This window comes from Rutidosis leptorrhynchoides, chromosome 11 (genome assembly GCF_046630445.1).
Source record: "Rutidosis leptorrhynchoides isolate AG116_Rl617_1_P2 chromosome 11, CSIRO_AGI_Rlap_v1, whole genome shotgun sequence".
Lineage (NCBI taxonomy): Eukaryota > Viridiplantae > Streptophyta > Magnoliopsida > Asterales > Asteraceae > Rutidosis > Rutidosis leptorrhynchoides.
In genome coordinates, this window is record NC_092343.1 from 331,170,006 (window position 1) to 331,184,934 (window position 14,929).

The 14,929-nt window shown below is 35.7% G+C and overlaps 1 protein-coding gene across 1 annotated transcript; it reads left to right on the top strand.

Moving 5' to 3' along the window:
- Positions 1-458: 458 nt before the first annotated feature.
- On the top strand, positions 459-2,714 carry LOC139875761 (putative disease resistance RPP13-like protein 1). Its single transcript, XM_071863064.1, has 2 exons — positions 459-1,675; positions 2,015-2,714. The coding sequence occupies exons 1-2, from the start codon at positions 459-461 to the stop codon at positions 2,712-2,714; spliced, it is 1,917 nt and encodes a 638-aa protein (XP_071719165.1).
- The last annotated feature ends 12,215 nt before the right edge of the window (positions 2,715-14,929 follow it).

Sequence of the window (14,929 nt, forward strand, 5' to 3'; positions counted from 1 at the left end):
ATTCTTGGTCTTCTACTTTTTCCTTGATCTTTTGAAATAACGAGATCCATTTACAACCAACCAAACACTCATTTGATTAATCTCTAAATTCCAATGGCCGAAATTGTTGTTTCAAGTGCTGTCACTGTGCTGTTTGAAAAGCTACTCTCTGGTGACTTGATAAAACTGACTCGATCAGAAGGAATCAAATCTCAGCTAGAAAAACTGAAGACAAAGTGGACATATATTGAAGCTGTGCTTGCTGATGCAAGTGAGAAACATATAACACAAGAATCTGTTAAAGTGTGGCTATTAGATTTTCATCGTCTAGCTTATGACATTGAAGATGTACTCGATGATATGGCCACCGAAACCATTTGAAGAAAGTTGAAAGATAAATCACGTGGCAGCACAAGCACGGTAAGGCATTAAAAAAGATCATTCCCACTTTTTGTACTAATTTATCACCTCATAAAATGATGTATGGTCGTAAGATGCGTTCTATGCTTGCTGAAATTACTAAAAGATTGAATGGTCTTTACGAGAATAAAAATATGTTAGGTGTAGATATCAATACGATACTCGCACTTAGATCAAACAGAAAATTTGAACGACTGGAGGAAACATCACTGTTAGATGAGTCTCCAGTTTTGGGTCGGGAAAAGGATGAAGCGGCAGTGCTTGAGAAGTTGTTGGGGGATGAATCATGTAATCAAAATGTGAGCGTTGTGTGCATAGTTGGCTTCGGTGGAGTTGGGAAAACAAGTCTTGCCAGACTTTTGTACAACAATGAAAAAGTGAAGGATTACTTTGAACTAACAGCATGGGTTTGTGTTTCAAACTACTTTGATGTGCTCGCTGTTAGCAAACCGATTTATCAAGCTGTCTCCGGAGAGGACAACACACCTCCTAGTATAAATTCACTTCAGGAGAAGCTTAAAGAGAAACTTTCAAAGAAAAGATTCCTACTTGTGTTAGATGATGTTTGGAATGAAGACCACCAGAAGTGGAAAAATCTTGAAAAACCACTTAAGGGGGCGCCAGGAAGTAAAATCATAGTTACTACACGGAAGGCGAAGGTTGCATCAGCAATGGACAATGTTAAATGTCACAATATAGAGATTCTATCGGATGAAGATTCTTTGTCCTTGTTGGCTAAATCTGCCATAAATGAGCATAATTTTGACAACCATCCATTATTATCACTTGCTCAAGATATAATTATGAAATGCAAGGGGTTGCCCTTAGCATTGATAGCAATTGGGAGGGTTTTGAAAGGAAAAGGAAATGATGAATGGGATAAGTTGTTGAAGAGTGAGATATGGAGTTCAGATGATGGCGAAGGTGATATTCTTCCGGTTCTCAAGTTGAGCTACTATGATCTTCCTCTACACCTGAAGAAGTTGTTTGCATATTGTTCTTTATTTCCAAAGGACTACTTATTCAATAAGAATAAACTAGTCCTATTATGGATGGCAGAGGGGTTTATATCTGAATCAAAGCGCACTAAGACAATGGAGAGTCTGGGTCGCCAGTATTTTGAAGATCTATTATCAAGGTCGTTTTTTCAACATTCAACTAAAAACGAATCAGAATACATAATGCACGACCTGATGAATGACTTGGCCATAAGTGTTGCGGGTGAGTTTTTCTTTGTGTTGGATGATAAGATGAATGTAAATGGTAGGAATGAAGGGTTTGATAAGTTCCGTCATGTTTCATTCTTAGTTCACTGAAATAACGAATTTGAAAACTTCAAGGAATTACATAAATCAAAACACTTGCGGACGTTCTTACCGTTACCAGTTGATCGGTGGTCACACTTAAAAGCATCAGACCATGTTGTTGTCAAATTGCTTCCCCGAGTACAGCTCATAAGGGTGCTAAGCTTTAATCAGTGTTCAATAGAAAAAGTACCACAATCCATTGGTAGTCTCAAGCATTTGCGTTACCTCAATTTTTCGCGTACAAAGATAAAAGAAGTACCAAAACAAGTGTGTGAGCTTTATAATCTACAAAGCCTGTTGGTTTGTAGATGCTCTGAGTTGTTTAGTTTGCCTGTCAGTTTTGCTAAGTTAATAAATTTGCGACATCTTGACATGAGTGATACCCCAATGTTAGACAAGACACCCTTAGGGATAGGTGGGTTAACGAGTCTACAAACTCTAACAAAGGTTTTCATCGAAGGAGCTAATGCTTTCAAGGTATCCGACCTTAAAGGCCTCGTGAATCTTGAAGGTCATATTTCCATTGTAGGATTAGAAAAAGTGACTGATCCGCAACAAGCAATGGAAGCCAACTTAGAAGGAAAGAAGGGTATTGTTAGTTTGGAAATGAAATGGGGTGAACAATTTGATGATTCTCGAAATTTGCAAAGAGAATGTGAAGTGATTGAAAGTATGAGACCTCATAGTAAGTTGAATAAACTGAAGATTTTGAACTATGGGGGAATGAAATTTCCTAGTTGGTTTGCAAATCCCTCATTTGATAAGTTAACAAAGCTTACAATAGAATGGTGCGTAAATTGCACACATTTTAATGGTAATGCATTTCCATTATTAAAATACTTAAAGTTCTTTAAATCAGGCTTGGAGAGTTTCAATTGCCCTAATAGCGTTGAGAGATTGGAGATCTGGAAATGTAATTCAATGACTTCACTGAACTTGTCACATCCTGTTGAAATAAAAGGATCAGAATTGTTATCAATTCATCATTTCCTAAAAAGAGTTGATTAGAGTTGACCAAGATATGTCTAACGGCTAGTTCCTTTATTCTGTTAGAAAATAAAATAAAAGCCATCAACGGCTATAACTCCCAACGGCTCTTTAGGACCAATTAGCTGTTACTCCTTTGTTGTATAAATAGTTGAGCATTTCATTGTAAAGAGATTAATTTTCAAGCTTGTATCAATTCAAGTTCATCAATATAAACTGATCAATACAATTACAGCTTTTTAATTCTCTTAAATAACATGGCATCAGAGCTATAGTGTTGATCTTGGATCAAAACACCAATTTAGCTTCAGTCATTTACCAAAGAATTGAGCCGCCATGTCTCACGACGGTAGCTCAGTTCATCATGAAACCAACATCAAACCGACCAACGTTTTAAGCAAACAGAGTTACCTGGAAGTTCTACGCCAACGAACCCTTGGGGCAAGGTCAAATAAAATACCGTCACAAGGGGAGCAACAGAATCCACAACCATCAAAACAAAATTCACTGTAGAAAACCGCCAATTGACACCACAAACGGTGACGGCAGCGGCGAAAGTAGCGGCAGCCGGCGGCCACCAAGAGGTTACCAGCAGCGGCGCCTCAAGAATCGCCCATAAAAAGGTCAGAGGTAAGTCTCCTTTCACTTTCTCGTCACGAAAATCTGCCATAGAAAAAAGGGAAAACCCTAATTGCTTAAAAACTGAAAGAGCAAATACTTTAGATCATAAATACAACTTTCCGACATCAATCGGAGATGAAGCAACATTTGAAACCCATAATCGTTTTTATTGTCTTCAAGAGACAAGAGAGAGAACTGGATTAAAACATAACATGGAAATAGATAAAAAGCAAATGACTGTACATGAGAAAAATGATAAGAAATGGGTGGATAAAAAGAAAGTTCACGTGGTGAATTGTAGTCACAAGTCTTCTGTTGACCAAAAATTGCAAAGGGGTCCCTCCATCTCTACATCTTTTTCAAATAAATCCATGATTGATAAGAATTTGCAAAACAGTACCAACTTTTTTAGAACTTCTATTTTTGACACTAGATTTTTAAATGGTAAAGCAAATGTAGTTTCAAATAGCACAAAAAGTAACGAATGGATTTTTGATTGTGGTGCTACACACACCATGAGTTTTGAAAAATCCGATTTTTATGCTCAATCAAAACCTCGGGTTAGTAAAATTCAAACGGCTAATGGGGGTGTTGTACAAGTTGAAGGGGGTGGAAAAATTGAAATTACTCCAACTATGAACTTATCTAATTGTTTATATATTCCAACCTTGTCACATAAACTTTTATCCGTTAGTCACGTTACAAAAGAATTGAATTGCTCCGTTTTACTACATCCCGCTTTCTGTATCCTTCAAGATATCAGAACTGGGGAAATTATTGGGCGTGGCACCGAACGGGGCGGGTTGTACTATGTGAACGAAGTAACCCAACAAGGTACCGTGATGCTTGCCCACGGAACACCTTCGAGGGAAGCTTGGTTATGGCATAGGAGGTTGGGTCACCCATCTGTCGGATACCTACATGCTTTATTTCCGAGTCTTTTTCCATCAAATGTTGCTTTAAATTGTGAAACTTGTATTTTGGCTAAAAGCCACCGAAGTACTTTTAAACCAAGTAATACGAGAAAAGATGTTCCTTTTGCTTTAATTCATTCTGATGTATGGGGTCCTGCACCGGTTATTGGGGGGAGAAATTTCCGGTACTTTGTCTTATTTATTGATGACCATTCACGAATGACTTGGATTTATTTTTTAACCCACAAATCAGAAGTTTTTGATAAATTTTCTCACTTTTATAAAATGGTACAAACTCAATTTAACAAAAACATACAAATGTTAAGATCCGATAATGGGGGTGAGTTTGTAAACTCATCAATGAAACTTTTTTGCGAAAATAATGGGATTATTCATCAAACCTCGTGTGCTCATACTCCCGAGCAAAATGGCGTAGCCGAACGTAAAAATCGACTACTTTTAGAAATGACAAGAGCTTTATTAATTGAATCCAAGGCTCCGAAAAGTTTTTGGCCCGAAGCTCTTGCTTCCGCTACCTATCTTATTAACCGATTACCTACTAAAGTTTTGGGCACAAAAACTCCTAAAGATACTCTTTCCCAATTTCATACCCTTCCGACCTCATTTAGCATTGAACCTCGCATATTTGGGTGTTCCGTCTTTGTTCACATCCCAAAAAGTGAGCGCACCAAACTAGATCCATGTGCGGAAAAATGTGTGATGGTTGGTTATGGGATCAACCAAAAAGGGTATCGGTGCTATAGTCCAAAGAAACGTCATGTCTACACTACCATGAATTGTGACTTTCTCGAAACAGAATATTTTTATCATACCCAACTCACAAGTGAGGGGGAGAAAGAGGATAATGACACTCTAAGTTGGATACAATGGACACCTAAACCTGAAAATATCCAAATTCCAAATTCAAATCCTGACAATATCTAAATTCCAAATATCCAAATTCCGATATCAAATCCCGACAATATCCAAACATCAACATCAACACCAAATCCCGAGACACCAAATACTACAACACAAGATAAACCAGAATGTTCAGATCAAAGTGAATCAATTCCCGACGAACCGCAAAGTTCAAATCAAAGTGAATCAACTCCCGAAGAACTACAAAGTTCAAATCACGAATCAACTCAACAGATTCCAGTGAAACCTGTTGCAAGTCAAAATGAATCAAATGAAGGTTATGTACTTCCTCCAAGAGCTAACCGGGGAGTTCCACCTAAAAGATATGATCCCGAGAAAGAAGCTCTTAGATCGAGATATCCAATGGCGAATATTGCCAACAGAAATTTATCAGAAGAAGCAAAGAAATTCAATTTCGCGATATACTCTGAAGAAATACCAACTACCATAGAACAAGCGCTGAAATCAAAAAAATGGAGAAAGGCAATGGAAGTTGAAATGGAAGCTTTGAAGAAAAGTGATACATGGGAAAAATGTATTCTTCCCAAAGAGAAGAAGCCAGTAGGATGTCGATGGGTGTTTACAATAAAACACAAACCAGATGGCACAATTGACAGATACAAAGCTCGGCTAGTTGCCAAGGGATATACTCAGACTTATGGGATAGACTATTCCGAGACTTTCTCACCGGTGGCTAAAATTGACACCATTAGAGTTCTCTTCTCTGTTGCCGCAAATAAAGGATGGCCTCTTCACCAGTTTGATGTGAAAAATGCTTTTCTACACGGCGAGCTCAAGGAAGAGGTCTATATGCAAGCTCCACCAGGATTCACAGAAAACTTCAAAAATAGGGAAGTTTGTCGCCTTAAAAAATCTTTATATGGGCTTAAGCAATCCCCTCGGGCTTGGTTTGGAAAATTTACCTTAGCAATGAAAAAATATGGCTATAAACAGAGTAATTCAGACCACACTTTATTTTTAAAACAAAGAAACAAAATGATAACTTGCTTGATTATTTATGTTGATGACATGATAATTACAGGAAATGACAGAGATGAATTTTTTAAATTAAAAACAAATTTATCAAACGAATTTAAAATGAAAGATTTGGGAAGACTAAAATACTTCTTAGGGATTGAAGTTTTACGATCTCAACAAGGAATATTTATATGTCAAAAGAAATATGTGCTTGATTTACTTGCTGAAACAGGAATGATCGACTGCAAACCAGCCGAGACCCCTGCAATCCCAAACCAGAAGTTGTTTATTGAAGAAGGAGTTGAACTTGCAGATAAAGTTCAATATCAAAGGATCGTTGGAAAACTGATCTACCTTGCTCATACTCGCCCAGATATAGCGTATGCAGTAGGAGTTGTCAGCCAATTTATGCATCACCCTCAAGTACATCACATGGAAGCTGTGTGGAGAATCATCAGATACCTCAAAGGAACAGCTGGACATGGAGTTGTATTCAAAAACAACGGACACCTCAAAACTCAAATATATACAGATGCAAGTTGGGGAGGTGAAAAAGGAGACAGAAAATCCACATCAGGGTATTTTACCTCAGTTGGCGGGAACCTGGTTACATGGAAAAGTAAAAAACAAAAGGTTGTAGCTCTTTCAAGTGCTGAAGCTGAGTTCAGAGGGATAGCACGAGGAGTTCAAGAAGCGTTATGGATCCGAAAGCTACTAACAGAAATCGGATTTCCACCAGAAGACAATAGTCAGATTTTTTGCGATAACGAAGCAGCCATTGCTATTTCAGAAAACCCAGTTCAACATGATTGGACAAAACATGTTGAAATCGACAGACATTTTATCAAGGAAAAGCTTGAAGCAGAAATCATCTCTCTACCATTTGTGAGATCAGAAGACCAGCTCGCAGACATCCTCACCAAATCAGTTAATGGAAGACTATTTAAAGAAGTATTAGTCAAGTTGAATTTCGGAGATCCCACTATTCAACTTGAGGGGGAGTGTTGAAATAAAAGGATCATAATTGTTATCAATTCATCATTTCCTAAAAAGAGTTGATTAGAGTTGACCAAGATATGTCTAACGGCTAGTTCCTTTATTCTGTTAGAAAATAAAATAAAAGCCATCAACGGCTATAACTCCCAACGGCTCTTTAGGACCAATTAGCTGTTACTCCTTTGTTGTATAAATAGTTGAGCATTTCATTGTAAAGAGATTAATTTTCAAGCTTGTATCAATTCAAGTTCATCAATATAAACTGATCAATACAATTACAGCTTTTTAATTCTCTTAAATAACACATCCATCCTCTCTAAAAGTTCTTAAAATCATGCTTTGTTATAATCTAGAGTTGATTCATGATGAGCTACCATCCTCTCTGGAAGTTCTAGACATCTGGCAGTGTATGAATCTAAAGTCATTTCCTCATGAGTATTTGCAAAGTCTTACCTATTTGAAAGAGATGAGGATAAGTTTCTGTCCAAGCATGGATGATTCATTTCCATGTGGGTTGTGGCCTCCTAATTTGAAGTTCCTAAGAATAGGGGAGTTGAATAAGCCAATGTCAGAGTGGGGGCTGCAGAATTACCCCACCTCACTTGTTAAACTGTGGTTAAATGGTAAAGATTCAGGAGTAACTTAATTTGCAATGGAAGGAGATGCAATGAATACTGCTTCAACATCTTTTCTTCTTCCACCATCTCTAACTTATCTAAGAATCAGTGATTTTAAGGATGTGGAATCAATTTCAGAGGAGCTCTTACAACACCTCACTCACCTTCAATTACTGGATATATCTAAATGCCCGAACATTAGAGATCTCCCACGATCAACTTCAACCTTGTCAATATATGACCGGTACGTCATCTATATCTCTTGCAATACTAAATACCACTTTCTATGTATCTGATTGGTCCTCATTACTATGCTTGTTCAATAGCCTGTTTGATTATATTCCTCAAATACTTCCTAATAGTTTGTAATATGTGATCGTTATTGTGAATAGCCCATCAGTTGCTGTTTGATGAAATTCCTCAAAGATACTTACTTTTTAAGAAAATCCCCAACATTGATGCTTATCATGTTTTATTCAGACCTATCGACATTATTTGATGTCCAGTTGTGTGCTTTTTATGTAAAATAATTAATTAATGTCTATTAATATTAATATGATCATGTTATCTGTATTTGTTATGCTTCATTGCAAATACTCAATGATACATACACTAATCAATTACTCGATGCTATGCACTCAAAAATATATGATATGATGTTATAACTATCATTGACTTGTTTGGGATATTGGTCAAAGGAAGTCTTTAACGATATGCCCTTTAAAAATCGAAATTGCAAGATATACCCCTGCGGCCCTGCCCACCCATCATGCGTATGTCATGGTGTGTGATGCGTGTCACCAATCATAGTAGGATCTGAGCTATTATACCAAACAACATGTATCACGCATATTGCAACAAGCACGGTGTGTTTGGTTTCGTGCGTGGTGACATGTGACTGTTAGGCACGTGATTGTAAATTGTTCGGTGACACGCATCACACACCATGACATACGCATGATGCATGGTGCGTGATGCGTGTAAAGGGGGCATATGTTGCAATTTCGATATTTTTAGGGTATATTGTTAAAGACTACACTCCTTAGTCCAAGACTACACTCCTAAGTCCCTAGCATTAGGTCAGGCCCAAAAATACAATTATAACCTCCCACAGACTGTTAACGCTACACAATTATTCAAACGTCATCTGAATAAGGAAGATTAGGACGTTCATTGTAGACATGGGTTATGTTTCGGTTGCAGAAAAAAGTACACACACCACAACACAAATGCTTAGAGGGTCAATTACAGGTCCTCTGGCTTGCAGATGTGGAAGAATTGACAGAAACTCAAATAAGTGAAGGTGAATGTGATGATAAGGAAATTTCTAGTATGTCGTTTAATTCTACATGTAACTTGAAAACGATTAAATTGTTGGGAGAATTGCATGGATTACCAGTTTCAATCTTCATTGATAGTGTATCATACCACCATTTGATATCAAAAAATCAAGCAGCGGGGCTAGGTTTAGATACTAAATCAATTTGCTCTTCAAAAATTATCTTTGGAGATGGTAATCGTAATTCATTTGATAAGTTTTGTAAGCCTTTCGAATTCGGTTCGTAGGTGGAAATTGATTCATTTGACCCTACTATGGGAAACGACTTCACAACTCGTACCAACCTCGACTATGAGCAACAAGTTCGACTTTGGCTTATTGTGTGGCTATCTAATACTATGGAAGCTATAATCTAGAAAGATGAGAAAGTTCGTCAATGGCTTATTCCATGGCCAATCGATGACGAGGCCACTCTCGAAGATGTCATGGAAATTCAAACACAAGTCCTCATTCTGTTTGCTATCACTGACACGGCTTGAGGACAAGCCTCTTCTTCATGACGTCGGTATTGATAGAGAACAGCCCATGTCCAAAGCTAAGCCAAATAATGAATAGCCCAATAGAAAGCCTATGTATTGTTGTTAGTCATTTAGGGTTAGGCATTCAAGAAATCAGTATTTTTGTCTTTGTAGTCAGCCACTGAGGCTTGGGCAAAAAGGTATCAACTTGTTGATCCTTCTCTAATTTGGCATGGATTCTCTGTAAGGATCGAATAGCCCAAACACAATGTCCTGCAATACAAGCCCAAGAGTCCATCCTTTTCTAAAACCAATTGGTTTTAGAAAAGGATGGACTCTTGGGCTTATATTGCAGGACATTGTTTTGGGCTATGCGATCCTTACAACTGGTATCAGAGCTATGGTGAGCCCAATTATAATGTGGAAGATAAATCCTCAGTCCCTCAGTTTGCCAACAGATTGTTGGGGTGCAAACCCAATCCCACATAGGAGGGAGATAAATTCCAAGGGCAATATATAAGTTAGTGGGCTACTCCCTCTATCACCAATTAGTTTTAGAAAATAATAGACTCTTGAGATTGTATTGCAGGACATTGTGTTTAGGCTATTCGATCCTTACAAGTGGTATCAAAGCTTCCTTCAAACTGGTATCAGAAAAAGGATCCTACAAACTGGTCTCGGTTTGCCAACGATAATGGATCCATGGTGCCTTATATCGAAAGTCTTCCTTCCCAAGGCATGGAAGTGCGGCGTGTATCGATGGTGAAAGAAAAGTGAAAGAAAGAGATCGACGGTATAAGAGGGCGTGTCCCGGTAGTGAAAGAAAAGTGAAAGAAAAAAAGACCGACGATATAAGATGGCGGGAGTATCGTTGAAGGGGAGGCTCGGTGATGTGGTCTTCAGTTTGAGGGGAGGATTGTTGGGGTGCAAACCCAATCCCACATAGGAGAGAGAAAAATTCCAAGGGCAATATATAAGTTAATGGGCTACTCCCTCTATCACCAATTAGTTTTAGAGTGGAACCTCATTAGCTTATATGATTGTGATACTTGGTAGTTAATTGGGCTAGAAAAAGGATCCTACAAACCGGTCTCAGTTTGCCAATGATAATGGAGCCATGGTGCCTTATATCGAAAGCCTTCCTTCCCAAGGCGTGAAAGTGCGGCGTTTCCCGATGGTGAAAGAAAAGTGAAAGAAAGAGATCGGCGGTATAAGAGGGCGTGTCCCGGTAGTGAAAGAAAAGTGAAAGAAAAAGAGACCGGCGATATAAGATGGCGGGAGTATCGTTGAAAGGGAGGCTCGGTGATGTGTTCTTCGGTTTGAGGGTAGGATTGTTGGGTTGCAAACCCAATCCCACATAGGAGGGAGATAAATTTCAAGGGCAATATATAAGTTAGTGGGCTACTCCCTCTATTTGTAGAGACCCGTCCTAATCCATCTGGACGAATACATTACATTTGGTTACATCGCGAGGTACTTGTCCTCTATATGATACATTTTACAAACATTGCATTCGTTTTTAAAAGACAAACTTTCATTACATCGAAAGTTGACGGCATGCATACCATTTCATAATATATCCAACTATAATTGACTTAGTAATAATCTTAATGAACGCAACGACTCGAATGCAACATCTTTTGAAATATGTCATGAATGACTCCAAGTAATATCTCTAAAATGAGCAAATGCACAGCGGAAGATTTCTTTCATACATGAGAATAAACATGCTTTCAAGTGTCAACCAAAAGGTTGGTGAATTCATTAGTTTATCATAATCATTCATTTCTATCACTTTTATAGACCACAAGATTTTCATATTTTCGAAAACAATCTGTGCAGGTCTGCTCACTGCTGTAAAAATCATTCATACAAATTGAACCTGGTAACCGACATTAACAAAATGCATCTAGAATATCCCCAAACATAAAAACTACGAAGTACTAAAGCAGTTCAAATTCTCTGACTGGGGCTTATCAAGGCTCATAAATCTATCTTTAGGATTCGCGTCAATTGGTGGCAATTATAATAAACACCAATTCTTAGGTTACCAAGCTCAAAGGGGTGATATCCGGTATAACAATTCAATCGTAGAATGTAGTTTCTAATTACTTGTGTCTATTCGTCAAACATTTATAAAAGCGCATGTATTCTCAGTCCCAAAATATATATTGCAAAAGCATTTAAAAAGGGAGCAAATGAAAACTCACAATACTGTATTTCGTAGTAAAAATACATATGACGTCATTAAACAAGTGTAGGGTTGGCCTCGGATTCACAAACTTATATCAAGTATATATATTAACACATATAATCACATAATTCCTCCTACATAATATTAATATATTAAGTGTTGTAGTTATATAAATATATATACTTTATTTATATTTTATATCTTCAGTTATATTTTATATATAGCTATTTTGTAAATAATCAATATTCATACATATAGTTATATTACAATATATATATATATATATATATATATATATATATATATATATATATATATATATATATATATATTTTTTGTAGTTGGTATTATATCAAAAATTAGTAATTTGTTATATGTAATATTTATATAATAATGTTATTATGTTTGTAGTAATAATAATACTGTAATAATAATAATACTAATGATAATAATAGTGATAATAAAAATAATGTAAATAAAATTATATATAAAAATTATGTTAATGTAAATAATAGTAATGATAGTAAAAATGATAATAATAATGATAGTTATAATTTTAATTAAAATGTTAATTTTAATGTTAATGATAATAACAATAATAATAATAATAATAATAATAATAATAATAATAATAATAATAATAATAATAATAATAATAATAATAATAATAATAATAATAATAATAATAATAATAATAATAATAATAATAATAATAATAATAATAATAATAATAATGAGTAATAAGTAAACTACCTCAAAGAAGTAGTCCTAAAAAAAAATGCCCAAGTCCGGGTTTGAACCCGCGACATCCCGCTAACCTGTTAACACCTTCATTTTCATTATCATCACACGAACATAATCATGATCATCTTATGATCGTAACCTGGCATCCTCATCATCCTCATAACTTAATTCTAATCACTAACTAAAAACTCACAAAGTTCGTCAACACCTTAGTCGTTTTCATCCAATATCTCGTGCATCATCTTCTTGTATCATTTTCGTCATCCCATATTTATTATGGACGGGATGGCGGTTTAAAACATAGCAGCAGCCCAAATGGCAGCCCAACAATCAAGGAAAACAAGGCCCAAATAGAAAAACAGCTATGGCCCAATCAAAGTAAACAAGTCCAGTTCGTTTTGTTTAAAAAAAAAAAAACTAGAGGAGTGTCGGCTGGGGAATTGTAAATGATGTAAAGCATGAATAAATTAAATCAAGTGGATTACTTGTCTACTCCTGGTAGGCTACAACAATTAAAATGGGATCCGGTTCATAAAAATGAGGGGGTTAATAAGGGTACATACCCTATTTGATTTGACTAGACCTCCATCCCTTTTCCTTGACACAACCCCCATCCCATTCGGCATCATTTTTTGACTAAAGTATCAACCTCATCCCATTTTTTATTTCTTTTGCTTATATATAACAACTCATTTCTAATAATATTATCCATATTAACTTTTTATATTATCTATTTAAATTTAGTACTATACTACCATAACTATTAACAATAAAAGTTTGAATTATTTGATGTGACAAAACGCAAAAGTTGAAAATATTTAACGGGACTAAAGAAAAAGTTTAAATTATTTGACGCGACTAAAGCAAAAGTTAAAATTATTTGAGGTGACTGAAGAAAAAGCCGAAACTATTGAAACTATATAAGGTAAACTTATAGTGAATAGTTTTCATAACATTCAAAACTTATATCGATTCTTATTCTTATCAAGAGAAGATATGTCAAGTTTGTCAGATTTTTCTACCGATCAGGTATAAGATTTCTTATAACGACATTAAAACCATATTATGTTATCATATTCAAACTAAATAACTTATCATTTTTCAGGTGTTCAATAATCGTGAAGAATTGATCGAATGGGTGAAAAAGGAGGCACGTTCTCATAGTCAAGTTATTATCATCAAAAGATCAACAACCAAAAATGGTTACTTGGCAAGGATTGAGTTTATGTGTGAGCGTGGTGGTGTATCTAGAAGTAAATCAACCCCGAAAAAAAGTAAACCTTGTAAAAAAATTGACTGTAAATTTGAAATGGTAGTAATGTTTTCAAAGAGAAGTGGTGTTTGGTCGATAAAGATGATAGATGCAGTACATAAACCTTATGTACACCGCCCTTTTTTTCAGATCCATTATTAGATAAAATTCCGAGTATGTTTCGACCATACGTAACAAACATACACAATGTACTCAGTGATGGGAATTGCGGATTTAGATCAGTCGCTTCATCTCTTGGTTTTCATGAAAACAATTGGCCGCAAATTAGAAGTGAGTTGCTAGAAGAAATAAGAATGCATCTAGCGATATACGTTGATATATTTGGTGAACTCTTATTGAAAAAAATTTATGATAGGATCAATCTTCCAAAAAATACTGCTGCAACCGACCAATATTGGATGATTTTGCCCGCAATGGGTTTTCTAATTGCTTCAAGGTACAATGTAGTTTTGCTGTTCTTGAGTGATATACAAGATACAACATGTTTACCACTTTGGTAAGTCCACCCGTGGCACAATCACATTCCGTATGTGTAATTGCTCGTGTAGATGGTAATCACTTTGTAAAAGTGAATTTGCAAGGAGATTATCCGGTACCTCCAACTCATCCACAATGGAATTACTATAAAAATGATGCCGAATGGGAACGTCCGTATAAAAGTCAACAAGAAATGTACCTTCACCTTAGACGTCAAAATTATAAACTTCTTTTGTAAATCTTTCGGATTAGTGAACTAGTGTAATGTTTCTAATCAGTGAACTAATGTAATATTGTACTATGTTATTGTTATTTGTTTGTTTTATATATTTAAGTGAAATTATATATTTATCAATAATAATAAAATATTTAAAAAAAATTATATAACTATTTAAAATTTCTAATAATAAATTAATGAATAAAATAAAAATTAAGGACAAAACGATACTGCTTTCAATTCCTCTCGTCACATATCACATATCTAATTTAATTTAACACATATATAATATAGATAATTTTAAATAGAATATAAAAAATAGATTATAAATAGAATATAAAATAAAATAAAAAATGTGAAGGGACATGTTTTTTTTGTTTCAAAACATGTGTATCGGCAGGGACATGTTAGCCCTGTGTTGACTTTTGTCAACCCATCCAGCGGTCCCCGGTAGCCCACTGGAGCCTGGCGAAACACCATCACCAAT